The sequence below is a fragment of the Egretta garzetta genome, unplaced genomic scaffold (genome assembly GCF_000687185.1).
Source record: "Egretta garzetta isolate BGI_Z169 unplaced genomic scaffold, ASM68718v1 scaffold713, whole genome shotgun sequence".
NCBI lineage: Eukaryota > Metazoa > Chordata > Aves > Pelecaniformes > Ardeidae > Egretta > Egretta garzetta.
Window position 1 is genome coordinate 570,473 of NW_009259104.1, and position 15,037 is coordinate 585,509.

The following is a 15,037-nucleotide window of genomic DNA, read 5'->3' on the forward strand; positions in this document are numbered from 1 at the left end:
TGGACTAGATGGCCTCTAGGGGTCCCTTCCAACCCCAAATATTCTATGATTCTATGATATGTAAGTTAAAAGAATGTTAATTCTTTATGAATTATAGCTTGAACACTAATATAGATTACATGTTTGACATGGCTTGAATCAGTGGGATAGTGCGTTAGTCTTTTCAAAATCAAGTTTTATATCTAAGTTAAATTTGATCTATGTTTGCTTTATATGACAGTTATATTTGACGCAAAGGCAGTGTCTGCTATAAGATATTCTAAGTATGGAATAAGAGCAAATTATTGGCATGAATATATCGCCTCATGATTATGAAAATAAATACAAGGTTTTAATTTAATTAAGAGTAATCATTTTAAAAAGTAAAATGAAAGTTATCTTTCTCCTAACTTTTGCTGTTAACATCTATGCTAGTCTTCCATTACTGTTTAGGAATAACCTTCAAGTTAAAGCAAAATGTTGGCAGACCTCCCTGTTGTCTCATAATTTGTGAAATACTTTCCTAAATCTTCCATTTGCATGGTACATGATCAGATAAACAAAATGAGTGAGATTTTTGTAGGAGTAAGTTCAGTGAAATACTGTTCCCCTGGGAGAAAAGAGACTATAGCATAGGTAATAAAACACTCATTTGTATTGATCCAGAGCCGTATAAGGGAAATCTGGATCCATGTGGCTTCCTTGCAGAAAGATACTGCAGGGAGGAGCCAGGGTTTGAAGCCAGCGTGGTAGCTGCAGTAGCAGCCAAAGAATGGGTTAGGGGTGCTACTGATGCCATCAAAGTCCTACTGCTGTCTTAACCATGAACATGTTCCATCCATTTGTGATTTCTTCTAATGCATTCCTTCCTTACTTGGTGTTCCATTTAGCTAATTCCTCTTCCTGTATACCAACCTGAATATCCATACTTCAAAAAAACTTAAGTAACAATTTGTGAATAAAAAAGTTTACAACTGAACTGTATACTCAGCTTGTTTGTTCTGATCCTTTCTTTTACCTATCTTGATTATACAGATTCTGAGATACTTGGGTGATGTTTTAGTCATCTGTCTAGCACAGATTGGTTCTTAGGTGTAGATTGGTTCTTAGGTGTCATTGCAATAAGTGGGAGTAATATTAATAAACACATCTGAATTGAAGAGTAAAGATTGTTTTCTTTTGGTCAAAGAATCTTATTAAAACAAGGAAGTTCTATTATTTGTCGTGGGAACAGTAGAAGCGGCATAAATTCAATGTTATTGCTTCTGTGATTCTTTCCAATTTCTTAATGAGCTTTATTTTTTTATGCAGAGACTTGAAGGGTGTTATAGTAACTCTGAGTGACAATGGGCATCTTCAGTGTTCCTACCTTGGGACGGATCCTTCACTCTTTGAGGCTCCTAGGGTTGATTCCAGGGAAATAAACTATGAAGAATTTGATGCTGAAATGAAAAAGCTTCAGAAAATCATCAGGGAGGCCACAAAAACACAAGGTATACTTCTTCCTTTTCTATAGTTGTACATACTTTTAACCAGCTGACTTTCCATTTAGTGCTTTAAAATACTTTATTTTCATACTCTAACCATAATTACATTTCTATAGGAAATGTAATATTTAATAAAGTTTAGGTTCTAATAAAAAAATGTACAAACAAAATCCTAGACTGTAAGGCCTTTGGATAGAGAGTTTTTTCTTTGTATTTTAATAATGCCTGTTGGAACTTTCAAGATATTTATGTCAGGTTGCAGATAATTCTCACTAGTGCAAGGGTTCAGAGAAGAAACTGCCTGGGCATGTACTACCCAAAGGCAAGAAAACTTAAGGAATTTCATAGCAACAGTCTGATGCACTTAGGCTCTAGAGAGAGCAAAAGTATTGCTAAGTTCTGTTTTATTATTACAAATTGCTTAAGTCATACAATTAACAAAGAATGACTTTTCTTAAAGCAACTTTTCTGTCGCTTTAACTTCTTTAAAAAGTGATTGTATTTGAAGACCATGGAGATATCAAAACGCAAGTAACTGATCATGATAAACTCTGGAATTTAGATACATTGCTAATAACTTGCATGGATTTTGTTCAAGTAAGGGCATGTAATTTCTAGAGATCCTTCAAAGTTTCTGTTTTCATAACTGAGTTTTTAAAGTGTATCTGACTTATGCAGGGAATTGGATGCATGTGATTTTACAGAAAACTGTGGAAAAATCTTAGACACATAGAAAGAACCAATTAAAAATTTTTTCTGGTGATAGATAGCATGTTTGTAAATCCATTAAAGTAGTTGTGGCTATGTGAAAAAGTGAAAAAGCTCACAGCTGAAATCCCTAGGAAATAAGAAGTGAGTTGCTTGCAGTCGTTAGCTTGATTGTACAACTCAAAGACTTTTTTGTAATTGCATATAACTTTGTCCATTATTATGATAGACTAGTATCAGTTTTTTTAACTTTACAAATCCAGTAATTGGTTATTTAAACATACAGATATGGGTAAATTCCATTCTTTTTTACCACAGCCCTTCTTTATTAGTACTTGACAGTTTTGTCTGGCTATCATAGCCAAAGGAAAGGAAAACATGATGGAAGGAATAAATCCAGTTGAAACGAATCAACTTCTGTTTGCTAGTTTTAACATATTGCATGGAAGATCTAGAGAGAGGGAGAGAAAGGAAACATAGCTGTACTTTTATAACTTTTCTAGTAACTGTCATGGTGTGGTTGACAAGTTTACTGTGAATATTGTTGATCTTCTCCCCATTCTCTCTTCCTCTTAATTTTTTTTTCTTCCTCAACCTTTCTAACCTGATCTAAGGTGTTAAGGTGGTGTTTTCAGATGAGTTTCTATGAATACTCTTTTCATTGTAGATAGATGCTCTAATGATGTTGTGTTTGGCTTTAACTGGATGTAAAACTTCTGAGAAAATCTTTTTTACAACAAAACATTTTACTTACGAAGACTGCCTTTGTTTCACACGTTTTGGCTTTGTTTCATTTTGGCTTTTTTCTTAGAACTTTAGCTAAGTCTTAAAATAACTGCTAATCATGTCTGGTTGAATGCAAAACACTTATGAACATTGGTCACCATTAAGTTACTCCTAAGGACGATCTTTAAAATGAGCCATTGTCTTTTCTGTCTTTTGGATTCACCTTTGTTCAGTAAGAGCTTGTGTTGTTTTGAAAATATCTACCCTTATATGGAAATAATTTTTCTTTGTTTCGTTTTGACTTCCAAACATGGAAGGTATTTAGAATTAGGTCATTATATAAAAAAACCCTTAGAGTAGTCATTTCCATAAATGTCTTGTATTTCTGTCCAGTGCTGATGATTAAACTGTTGAACTTAAGCTGTTTCATGTATTTTGAAGAATAAGGATTTACATTATAAAGTGATGAAATATTTTAAAATCTTAATGTTATACTAAAATCTAATGTTAGTTGCATCAGTCTGGATGACATAAGTGATTAAACATAGGTGTTTTTGCTCAGTTTAATTGTAACAAAGCTGATACTTGTATGTAAACCTGGGTTGTGATCTCTGTCCTGTTTCTGAAAGAAAAATGACTGTCTGACAGATGTTGCATCATGGTTTGCTTGAAGCAGCCTGAAAATAAATGGTTAAGAAGGGATAGAAAAGGAAGATATTTTCTTATCTGTACAAGTGGAATGGATTGTGCTGACCTATGTGTAATTGGCAAGAACCAGTTGTGTACAATTGTGGCAGTATGAAACAGGCCTAGACTTCTTTGGTAGGTGGTATCGGAGGGAACATGTTTTGGTTTTGCTTTTTTCCCTTGTAGTAAAGGGAGGCATTTTCCTCTAAGCACATGAAAATGAAAACTTATTTTCTGTCTTCATCAAAATCTTTTCCCTTGACACTCTTGTTAGAAAAAGATAATGTCATGCCTACTACTTCTGGGTCATTTTCAGGACCCTACATGTAATAAAATTTTTTCAGCTTTGAGTGTGCTTTTGCTCTCAATTATTCAATTAATGTATTAATTTCCCCTTTACATTAAGTCTTTACTTTTTGTTACTTTAGGAACTATACATTTCCTGTTTGGGCTTTTCTTTCTCCCATACATTTAGTATTAAGAAATAAAAGTGGTTTTCAGAAAAACACAAATACCTTAGAGCTGGGCTTCTGGACTCGTAAGAGGGAATTATGTAATTCCTCGTGCTATTTAAGTGCCTAGTTTATAATCCTTACAACTTCTTTTAGATATGTGAATCTGCATAAGGTTTTATATCATGGATATGAATGAGTTTGTAGCATTTTTTGCCTTGTATGTTGACAGTCCTGGAAATTATAAGGTAATATATTGTAACCAAGCCCCATATTGTGTTCTGAATATAAAACTTTCATGTACCTTATTATGCAGAGGAATTTCTAAAATGTATTTTAATTTTACACTATTAAGCACAGAGTGTAACATATTCATTATAAAATTATTTAGATGAAAGTGGCATGAGATGTGCAGTGTGTATTTTGGAGATAGCTGTTTATTATAGATGTGTTAGTATATGCATGTGAGGACAAAAGTTTAAAAATTCCTTACAGTCTCTGAAGAACTTGGTGTAAAATCTTGTTATAGAATGCATCTAAATCCTTTTGTATACATAAATCAGAAATCTAAATCCTTTTGTATACATAAATCAGAAATCCAGAATGAGATGCAGATTTAGGTTGTCTGTAGAGTTGTTATAAAATTAGGGAGTTTTTTGGGTCAAAAATCATATGCATTGTTATTTTTTTTTCCTTTACAGTAGTAGGCATAATGATGTAAGTCTGAAGCTTGATGCTGTCGAAGTTGTATTATTTTTAGGAATGTAGCTACATGTTTGTTAAAGGAGAGCCGATTTACTTTTCTTTTACTTTTTCAGATATTTTGCCCAAATCTGAAAAACACAGAAATCTCATCGTCACAGCAGAAGTTTCACCTGATTTGGATGCAGAATCTGTATGTGCCTGTATAAAAAGAAAATTGCTCTGAAAACATTGGTTTCATACATGAGTAAATAATGGTTGATCATGGATAGTGATTCTGTGATTTATGTTTGTGGGACTGAGCTTCTGCATAGCCCTTGTTTTTCCATCAATTAAAATGCACTTTTGTTAATTATTTTAACTAGAATTATTAACATTATTTAGTATCTTCTGTCTCAGGACCTTGCTTAGCAAATGTGTGTGAACAAGAACTTAGGATCTGGTATAATTTTGTAGTGCTATAGTGCAGTTAATAATATAGGGGGAAACATTAGAAGTGTGGATCTTTTAAAGATAGACTACATGAACCACTCAAAGACGCATTGTAAGAAATAGTCTTTCTCTGGTAAGGCATCACTTAATAGTCTTTGGTGTTGCAGCCTAATTAGTTGATTCATCTTCTATACATATGTAGTTTATAAAAATTAATTCAAATTAAGATTCAGTGGAGCTTATTGTCTCAAAACTTTTCACTTTAACATTTCAGAACATAGTCATTACATTAGAACATCTGTAATTAGTCATTTCTGGCCACTAATTTCTGTAAAACTGATTTTCAGGGCTACTTACTGTTTAAAATATACGTAAGGAGCTGCTTTTTAATACTTTTTTATATATATTTGATATATTTATTTAAACTCTGTTATTATTACTACTGCTACCTCTGCTACTATTATTCTTTGATAAAGAGGCCTCTTTATAATGTGTGCTAGTGTCCTAGCACTTGTCTGTCCAAAAAAGGACAGTGTAACATGGTCTTGGCTAGCTGCAATAATCTGCTCACAACACTTAGAACTGTTAGGTCCACAGCATGCTCTAATGCTGCTGTGCTCATTTGCTTAACCTTCCAGATGCAAATGATCTGTTTCACATATAAGTTACTCAATATATTGAATCAAATCACAGCCTTGAATCTTTATTTGCCAAGGCTGTCCATATGTCTTAGTTTCCTGTGTGGTAGGCTTTCCTGGGGGTTCCTTCAGTAGCCATCTAGAAAGGAAAAATCTGATAAGATACTTAATTGGGAAGGATCAATACAGCAAATGTGGGAACACTTTTAGGGCTTCTGCAGTGATCTTAGAAACTACAGACTTGCAGATACTACTTCTGCGCTTGCGAAAAGATTTAAATTGCGATGTGTGTGGTAAAAGGGAAGAGGATATAGAAGTATTAAAATGGATCAGATTAAGCAAGTGGAGGACCATTCTGGCTATTTAACACCACCTCCTGTGTATGGCCTGTGATCCAGGAAGTCCAGCTGATTTCTGAAAGCTGAATATGGTAAAGATCAACCTCTTTGTACCCTCGCTATTGCTTCAGGATCAACCACTGGGCACCAGAGACAGTGGGCATGACAAGCCAGTATGAAAATAGCTGTGTTTTGTTAACTGAAAAAGATACACAATGTACAAATGAAAGTCCTATTCTTCAAACCCAGAGAGCCTACCAGCTTCCTGACTTCTTTGTGGATGTGGACCGTATACTAGCATGTTGGGATGAAAAGGGGGGTGGGTAGAGATTGCTCTTAATTTACTCTTTTGTCATGAGAAGGTGTAAGTTCAAGTCAGTAATTTGGTATCATAGCAGAAGTGAAGTGTTTCTTTAAAATAAAATAGTTTAAGCGAACAAGAACATTTTCTTGAACTGTAGGGACTGACCTGTTGCAAAATGAAATATAAGCACAAAATATTAAAATAGACTGCAAGGTCAAGATGAATTTTGAATTAGATGGCAATGCCTATTGAAGTAGAAATTAGCAGAAGTAGCAAGATGCCTGCTATAATTTTCTTCTGAAGTTCAAAATATTGTTCTGATTATAAGATAGTGTGTGATGATTTTATAGTACATACTATGGTGTGTATATAATATATTGGCAGATTGGAAGTCACCTTTCCCTTCTGAATAACAGAAGGTATTTCCAGAATTTAAATAAATATACAGTGGAAAGTAGTGTGCCAAACAAAACAGTTTCAAATATTCATATATACATCAGAGTGTATTAGTTTCTTATATACACAACATTCATGACCTTTTGCTATCCTTTTGCAGGCAATTTCAAACAGAGGCTTTACATTTTCAGAAGGAACTCAGAAATGTATTTTGTGTATTTTAATCTGTCATAGGAATGATAATTCCCTTACCTTTAACTCCCTGTTTACCAAGTTGATGGTAGGAAAGTAGTATTGCATTCATTGTGTTCATTCATTCATGTGTAATATTGAATTTACTCTGTTTTCATCTTTTTCTTCACAGCAAGCCATTGACAGTGAGGTAAAAGCAGAGGCAGTGCCATCAGTCACAGTAAAGGTACTGTGCCAAACTCAAAGGGTAGCATTCAAATAGTGGTGCCAAATTTTAACAAACCTGACACTTTCTGTGTATTTCACTTAGATCATGAAAATGACTAAAATTTGAAATACAGTATATACTTAATTCTTTTTCTTCTTTGTATGACAAGATGTCATTCTAGCAAGCCTTCGGCTGAAGTCAAAAAGCGATTGTAGTTTTATTTTTGATAGGCTTATCAAGAAGCAGACACAAAAACATTTTTAGGATGGATTGAAGTTGTTTTTGAAGTTATAAGAATAATTTTTCCAACACATTTCAAAGGGAATAAATGTTTGGTTACTCGAAATGTGAAGTTTACCTTCAGCTGCCTTTTTAGTTGTCAGTAAACTAATATATAATTCCTTTTGTAAAAAGACTTTCATAGCTTTTACTAGTGAAAAAAATGCTAGGAAAATCTAATTTGACAACTGACATCATTGCAGTCCTCCATGAGAGCTGCTGCCTGTAACTGATTTTAAAGAAACTGTGAGTCTGTGCATGTGTGCATGCATGTATGTGCGTACAAGTGTAGTTTCTCCTCAGTATTGCCTAAAAAGGGTCATGAGTTTTATTTCTGAGTTTGAGAGGATCTTCTAGGAATATCAATGGAGCCTTATTTTTGAGAACCTTGCAAGTTCTCCCTCTGTCTTGATTGAAAATTTCAGAGAGTAACTGGACTATTTGTTGGTCCAGATTCCCTTACACTAGTGTGGCTTAGTTGTACTTGGTCCAACATCTTTCTCTGCATTTTTAAATGCTAAAATGATACAGGATAAAATCCTAATCCTGATAAAGTCTGTGACAGTTTTGCTTAAAGTTCAGATGAATGTCATTGGACTTTGAATCAGGCTGCTTGTGAATATAAGGGTACCTTAAAATATGTAATGTAAATTTAAATTACTTTCCAGAAAGGTATGAATTTATCAGCTTTTAGTTTACATTGAAGCCAGTTTATTATGTAAGTTTGTTACTACAGAGGGAAGTATTGTGTTTATAATGGCCAAATTAAGTTTTTTGGAGAGTGGTTATGATTTCGGTATTGGCAACTTCCATTGTTCTCCCTCATCTACTCGTTATTGCTATTGAAAGGCCAATGGCAAACTGTTTAAAATGAGCATGGATGTGTTTATATATTTGATAAGCTTTTCAATGGGAAGACTTTATAATTCCCCATTCTGTTTTCTTCTTTATGCATCTTATACCTTTTAATGAAACAAAAATAGTAAATGTAGGGGTTATCATGCCTTCAGTTTTTTCCAGAATATTTTTCTTGTAATAAGTTCATTTAACTGATCTTCATATGTCTCCATTCTAATTAATTGTAGTTGATGGAAAAGTCCTTTTAAGTAATTGTTTCAATCTTTAATATTTACAAAGTTACAAGTATTGGTTCTTTTGAAAGCAAGAAATAATTGTTACGGTTGCATGTTATGACACCTGTCAGACTAATTTTAATTTAACCACTAAATTTGGACAAGTTGAGAACTATTTTGATATATGTTAATATTAAGTATTTTCTTGAATTGCACAACTGCAACCAATGTATACCTTGCATGTTTTCTGCAAAGTAGGTGATGTTACTAATTAGTATTATTTGGCCATTGTAATGGTGGTCATTGTACCCAAATCTGCAGGCAATGCATAGTGCTCTAAAAAAAGCTTCCAGAATTTGTGACACTTGTTTTTGTATTAAAAGCTTGATTTTTAAATTTTAATTTTGCACCAATGACAGGTCTGTCGGAAAAGTTTTAAGAAAATTAGATACTTTTGACAAAAGTTTCTGGGAGAGAGGATTCCTCACTTCAGTCTCCTATATGCAGCAGGAAGCCAAACATAATTGAGAAATGCACTGAACTACCATTTGCCAGTAACTTTAAATGGCACTGTCCTGATCACAAATTCTGTAGTGTGCAGTCTCATGTCTGCATGTTTTTAGCTCATTTAATTGGCATAACATCTATAAGGCTATTGATTCCATCTTCATTCATCTTACTGAGATTCTGGCTTCAGAAAATGGGACAAAGTTTACCTGATGTATGTGCAGAGATAGATGTGATCCTTCCTTGCTAGCATGAGTAGCGATGGATGACCGGAGGGCCTGTTTACGGCCCAAATATATTGTTATACCAAAATAAATGTTGCTCTTAATTATGTTAGAATAGTCAAACTTCCTAACACTTGAGTTATTTTATAACTAATAATATTTTCCTAAACTGGTTTAACCTGGCTGTAGTGAGCTCCTTGGTAGACCAGCAAGACAAAATGGATGATAATAGATAGCAGATATGGTCTGTGTATATGCAGACCACATTCAGATCTCAGTCACCGCTATACTTTAATTTTAGATCTGAGTTAAGGATGTTCTTTTGATATGCATCAGTTTTGCAGAGAAATAACTGCCTACAATAGAAGCAAACAGGGCCACTCCAAGTTTATAGTTAGGTCAGCTCTCATAATCTAGAGTTGTAGTTGTGCTGGGTATCCTGTATATTGAATTCTAGAATTTGTTTGCAGTAAAAAATCAAATAGAACTTGACTCTGAAGTTATTCAGAAGAATATGCATTGCTCTCTGCAGTTAAAGGAAATAATTCATTTGGTTAGCTTTGTTTTTATTCTTTTTGTTTTTTTTTTACTTTAGTCACCTATAAGAGGCAATATTTTATTTTTATTTATATAAGAACAAGTGCACATGACACTTGTCATGTATTAACAATATTAACAATTTAATTAACACTTCAGCTTTAGTTTGTCTTTGGTTAAAATTACCAAGTACATGAGAAATCCCCTCAATTTTTTTTAGCCTTCACATTACCGTGTTCCATTACTGGCTGTAAGTAAATAAGAATTGTAAAAGGAAAATACTGGTTTTGAAGTTGAAATTTGAAGTTCATAAACATTGTTGCTCAGTTGCTCTTTGCAGGTTTTTCGTATCTTTTTGCTGGTTCTGTTTATTTTGTTCTATACAGAGATTAATTTGTTGCTTCCTTTAAATACTTCTGTATGTCACTTCATTTAGATAACAATACAGAGCAGAGTGACTGCGCAGAAACCAAACCTGGCAGTATGTGTACAAGCTCCATTAGCAGTGACCTGTGACCAGTTCGTCTTTGATGATTTAGGTAAATTATTATAGTACTGTTACAGCTATTGTATCATATTACTTTTTCTGAGGATGTTTGAAGGGTATAGTCCAGCCTCCATCGAGTGCATTGTTGCAGATGTACTACAGTTAAAGCAATTACAAATTTGCCTTGCCTGCACTCTGCAGCTTCTAGATACTGTTTGGTGGAGGAAGACAAAGTAGAAAGGAATGGAGTTGCTTCTTTGATTATGGTGTGATGCATGGCAGGTGAGGAGAGGCAGGGTGGCAGCTTCATGATGGAGGGGGGAAAAACATCACTCATTCTGTGGTACATCTGTTGGGCATTTTGTTTTGCTGGCAGTTCTATGTCTATGTAGAAATGGCACTGCTGAGCTAAAAGCAGGGACAGAAAGCTTGTTTAGCTGTGGACAGTCTAGCATATGTTCCCAACTTAGCATTAAGTGTTTGGTGATTCTAGCCTTTTTCCAACTCTGTTAAGGCTGCAGGTGGGATTGCCTTGAATACTACAAGGAGCTGAAGACCAGAGAATTGTGTCCTGCTGCCCCAGTTGAGGCTGCAGACCATTTCTGGTCTGAAATATGCAGTGATGGTCCCTATTGAAACAGGGCTTTAATAACCACTGCTCTTATCTGAAAGGACAGTTCTTATGTTTTCTCAGCATGTGACAGCAGCAAAGGCTTGATGGCTTTGTAAAATATTAAAATCACAGTATAAAATTGCATTTGTTTTGATATTCTCTGTGTTCAGTGTGCTGAATTGTTTTATTGGTTATGCTTCAAGATAGTTCTGAGTTGGAGAGACTAGTTTGCCTTTTATAAATTACAGATTTTTTTTTAAAAAAAAGCATGTCCAGTGATTTGGTAAAGGTGAACTGATAGAAACAGCTATCATTATTCAGTAAAATATTTCCAAAAATGCTAGAAAATATGTTGCTTTCATTTGGATGCTCCTATTATATGATTTGATTTTTGTGTTGTTTTTAGAACCAGATTCATCTGAAACTGTGGTCCTGTCTGTCTTTTTGAAGGGGAATTGTTCTCCATCAGAACTAGAAGGAAATTGTGTGGTTTCATATAATACACCAACAGGTAACCCATTGCAGATTTCAAATTGATTTGCCTTTTTTGAGATCTTTTTCTTCACATATTTCTTCTAAATGTTATTTTGAAATCTATTGAAGGCAGTAGTAATTAAAGAAATAATGTGTATCAGAGTCTAGTCTTCAATTTTAGTTAATATTTTATGTAGCATCATTAAGTTATGTAATTGGTTGTACAGAGGTAAAATATGCTTATGGCTTGGGAAGCAGCTGTGTGAGCTTTCCCACCCTGTCCTATCAATTTGCTTCTGTTCTGCTCTTTAAGGGACCACCTCTTGGAGCGAGAAGTTAATTACATCTTTATGACTATTCAGTCTTCTGGGCTGCCAACAAATGTGACAATAACTGCCTCCCTACAGAAGAGGAGATTTGAATAAGCATTGGGAGTGATTATTCCTCACTTCCCTTTTTAACATTTGAACATATTCAATCTAAACAAATAAACTAACTCAAAGGAATAGAAACTAAGTTGTTCTGTTTTATAATGCCCCAACGACCCTAGTGATAGAATATGTAAATTTACACTGCTACCCATAACCGAAGACTGATTAGCTTCGTTTTCTGCACACTGCCTTGTGAATGTGTCAGGCTACTGAGAAACTGTGTTTAGGCAGGGCTTCCATGTTAAATTAAATGCAGCATAAACCAGTTTAAGCTGTCCTTCACTTCTCACTGCTTGGCTTTGTTCCTACACCTCCTCCCCTGTTGTGCTCACACAATCAACAGTTATTTCTCAGCCAGATTTGCTGATTTGGTTCACTGTGCAAACACAGAGCTGTGCCAGCACAAAGGGAAGGGGGACATGGCATAGACTGGCATCAAAGAAATGCATGTGTAGTTAGGGCTTCTGTGAACTGAGGTGGTCTTGAGTACCTTATCCTTATGCAGGGCCTTTTATTTAAGCATTTACTTCACATCCCTTCTCACTAGGCTGTGTGATGATTGAAATGTTTATTTCTGGACAAAACTGAAACTCATGTTTTTAAAGAACTTGATCTTACCCTCTTTAGGAAAGGCTTGCAGATATGTGCAGAGGGTGGGAAAGAAAAGGATGTGTCTCCCTTTTTCTTGTGAGCCTGCACAAACAGCTTGTACAACTTCAGTACCTCTGTATCGTGACTCTGACTGCTTATTCCTTGTGCTGTACTTTCATAAGTGTGCTATGACTGTATAGGTGGTATACTTCTGAGTATCTTGGATGCTCTGATTTTGAAAGCTTACTATTTGTTTTGCTGGTCTTGCTTCTGTGATTTTGCTTTGGAAGACCAGAGTATCAAACTTAAAGGGTATTTCTCACTAGTAAATGAATGTATTTTTTTTTTTTCAGGTGATAATATTTAAACATATTTTAGACATTAGATTGGATTTGCAAGTTTTTTGGTTAGGGAAGTAAAGAAATCTTGTATCTTTTGTATGTTTGGTTGTTTATATGCAATTTAAAAAAATCCCAAGAAGACACGAAAGCTAACAGAATTAGGGAACTATAGAAGGAATTTTAAAAACTTACATTTAATGGTAGAATTTGTAAGACTTTTAGATAAAGGAGCATAATTAAGTTCTTGCTAAATTTTTGGATATTAATTTAAGTTATTAAACTGGGATTATTCAATTACATACAAATACTAGTGTTACTTGTACAAGGCAATCAAATCCTTAAGTGTAACATGCTAGTAAACAAAAATTAACTTCCTTTGTGACTTCATTTTATCTGAATAGAGACTTTTTCCCCTTTTGTTTTTTAAGATACTCTTATTTGTGGTCAAATCAGTCTTTATGGGTTTCATACAGCTGAAGGTTAATGAGTCACTCAGTTGGATGGGATTGCACTATTGATGAATGTGGTCTCATGTCTGGTTTTTGGCTAGTATAATGTCTTTATGTATTGTCTACTTAACAAATGTGGCTTAAGTTCTTTAAAACCTGTTACTACTTGTCCCTTTTTTTCTTGTTTGAGTAGAACCTTACCATGTATTCTTTTTTTTTTTTTTTTTCTTTTGTCCCATTGCTGGTTATACGGTAGATCTCAATCCTGAAGGTGAGTGAATGGAAAAAATGCCAAGTTTGAATGTTTTCATGAGTGACAGCGTATGCTGAATAAAGCAGATTTGGAAGGGAGCTGTTATTTTACTTATTTCTATAGATTCTTATCTTTGGTTTGATGCTATGAAGGTGTGAATATTTGAGAAAACTGAAAGTAAATGAGGCTTAGACATAAGACAGTTACCCATGGAGAAGACAAAGTAGTAAGACATTTCTTGGTGAAGTATATTGCACTTTCTCATATGTAACATATGAATTTTGCAAAGTATTTTGCCTCCTGCATTGAGATTGGAAGTGGAAAACACAATTGTATATTCTTTTTTTACCATAATTTAGCAATTTTTTTCAAGTTTCAGCAAGAATTTAGGCAGCTAAATTATAGCTTTTTTGGTGCAGCTGAAACAGTTATTAAGGATTTGTAGCTAATGCTACACTGTTGGGACTGAGTAGCTCTGAGAATGTCACTTAAATCTCTTCATTCCCATTTCCTGTTTCCTGGAAACATCTTATTCAAGGCTAAAAGGCTGCTTTCTAATCAAGAATATCAGCAGTACAAAATTTAGCTGATTGTGGTAGATATACTTGCAAAAGGTACAATTAAAAGACAAAACAGGACTGGAAAGTTACCATATGTATAAGTAGACTAAAAAGAGAGAAGGGTAGTTTTGCAATATAGTTGTGTACATGTGTTGAAAACATATAGTCCTTGTAGGAGATATTTTACTGGCTTAAAAAATATATCTAAAGTACAACTTCGCTTATGTTCTGAGGAGTGAAAAAAAAGTTACTTGTCATAGATTTAGAGATCAACTGAAAAGGTGTTTTCAGTTTTGCAGTTTTCCTAAACAGAAGTTATGCATATAGATGTATGTGTAATCGTGTCTTGTTTTTTAATATGTATGCTCTTACGAGCATACTAAGTGAAGTAAAAAAGTAGATAACTGTGTTAATGGTTCCCTTCCTTTTCTGGCTTCTGGATATTTCAGGGGACCGTGAGGTGCCATAGAGGAAACAGATGCTAGAAGCATCTCAGTAAAATGGCTTTAAACTAAACCAGGGTAGGTTTATACTGGGTATAAGGAAAAAAATTCTTTACAATGAGTACGGTGAAACACTGGAACGGGTTGCCCAGAGAGGTAGTGGAGACCCCATCCCTGGAAACATTCAAGACCAGGTTGGATGGGCTCTGAGCAACCTGATCTGGTTAGCAGTGTCCCTGCTCACTGCAAGGAGGTTGGACTAGATGGCCTCTAGGGGTCCCTTCCAACCCAAAACATTCTATGATTCTATGATTCTATGATAAAATACTACTCTTGGCAAGAATAATGATCACGATGTGGCAGATTTCTGCTATACAATGTAATTTTAAAAAATTAATAAAAAATAGAGTAAATGTATAACTAAACTATATAAAAATAAATGTATTTAATTTGCTAGAGTAACATTCTAAAAATGAAGATTTGGATTTTATTTTAAGAAATTTCTATTCAACATGAAAACCTGATG

The 15,037-nt window shown here is 34.4% G+C and overlaps 1 protein-coding gene across 1 annotated transcript in view; it reads left to right on the top strand.

Annotated features, from left to right (window-relative positions):
- The window catches only part of BBS9 (Bardet-Biedl syndrome 9), a 241,649-nt gene that overhangs the window by 62,859 nt on the left and 163,753 nt on the right, over nucleotides 1-15,037 (top strand). The window contains exons 10-15 of the mRNA XM_035890841.1: nucleotides 1,291-1,472; nucleotides 4,858-4,934; nucleotides 7,214-7,267; nucleotides 10,306-10,408; nucleotides 11,376-11,480; nucleotides 13,512-13,526. Coding sequence (XP_035746734.1) covers nucleotides 1,291-1,472; nucleotides 4,858-4,934; nucleotides 7,214-7,267; nucleotides 10,306-10,408; nucleotides 11,376-11,480; nucleotides 13,512-13,526 — 536 coding nt within the window. The remainder of the gene's footprint in view (nucleotides 1-1,290; nucleotides 1,473-4,857; nucleotides 4,935-7,213; nucleotides 7,268-10,305; nucleotides 10,409-11,375; nucleotides 11,481-13,511; nucleotides 13,527-15,037) is intronic.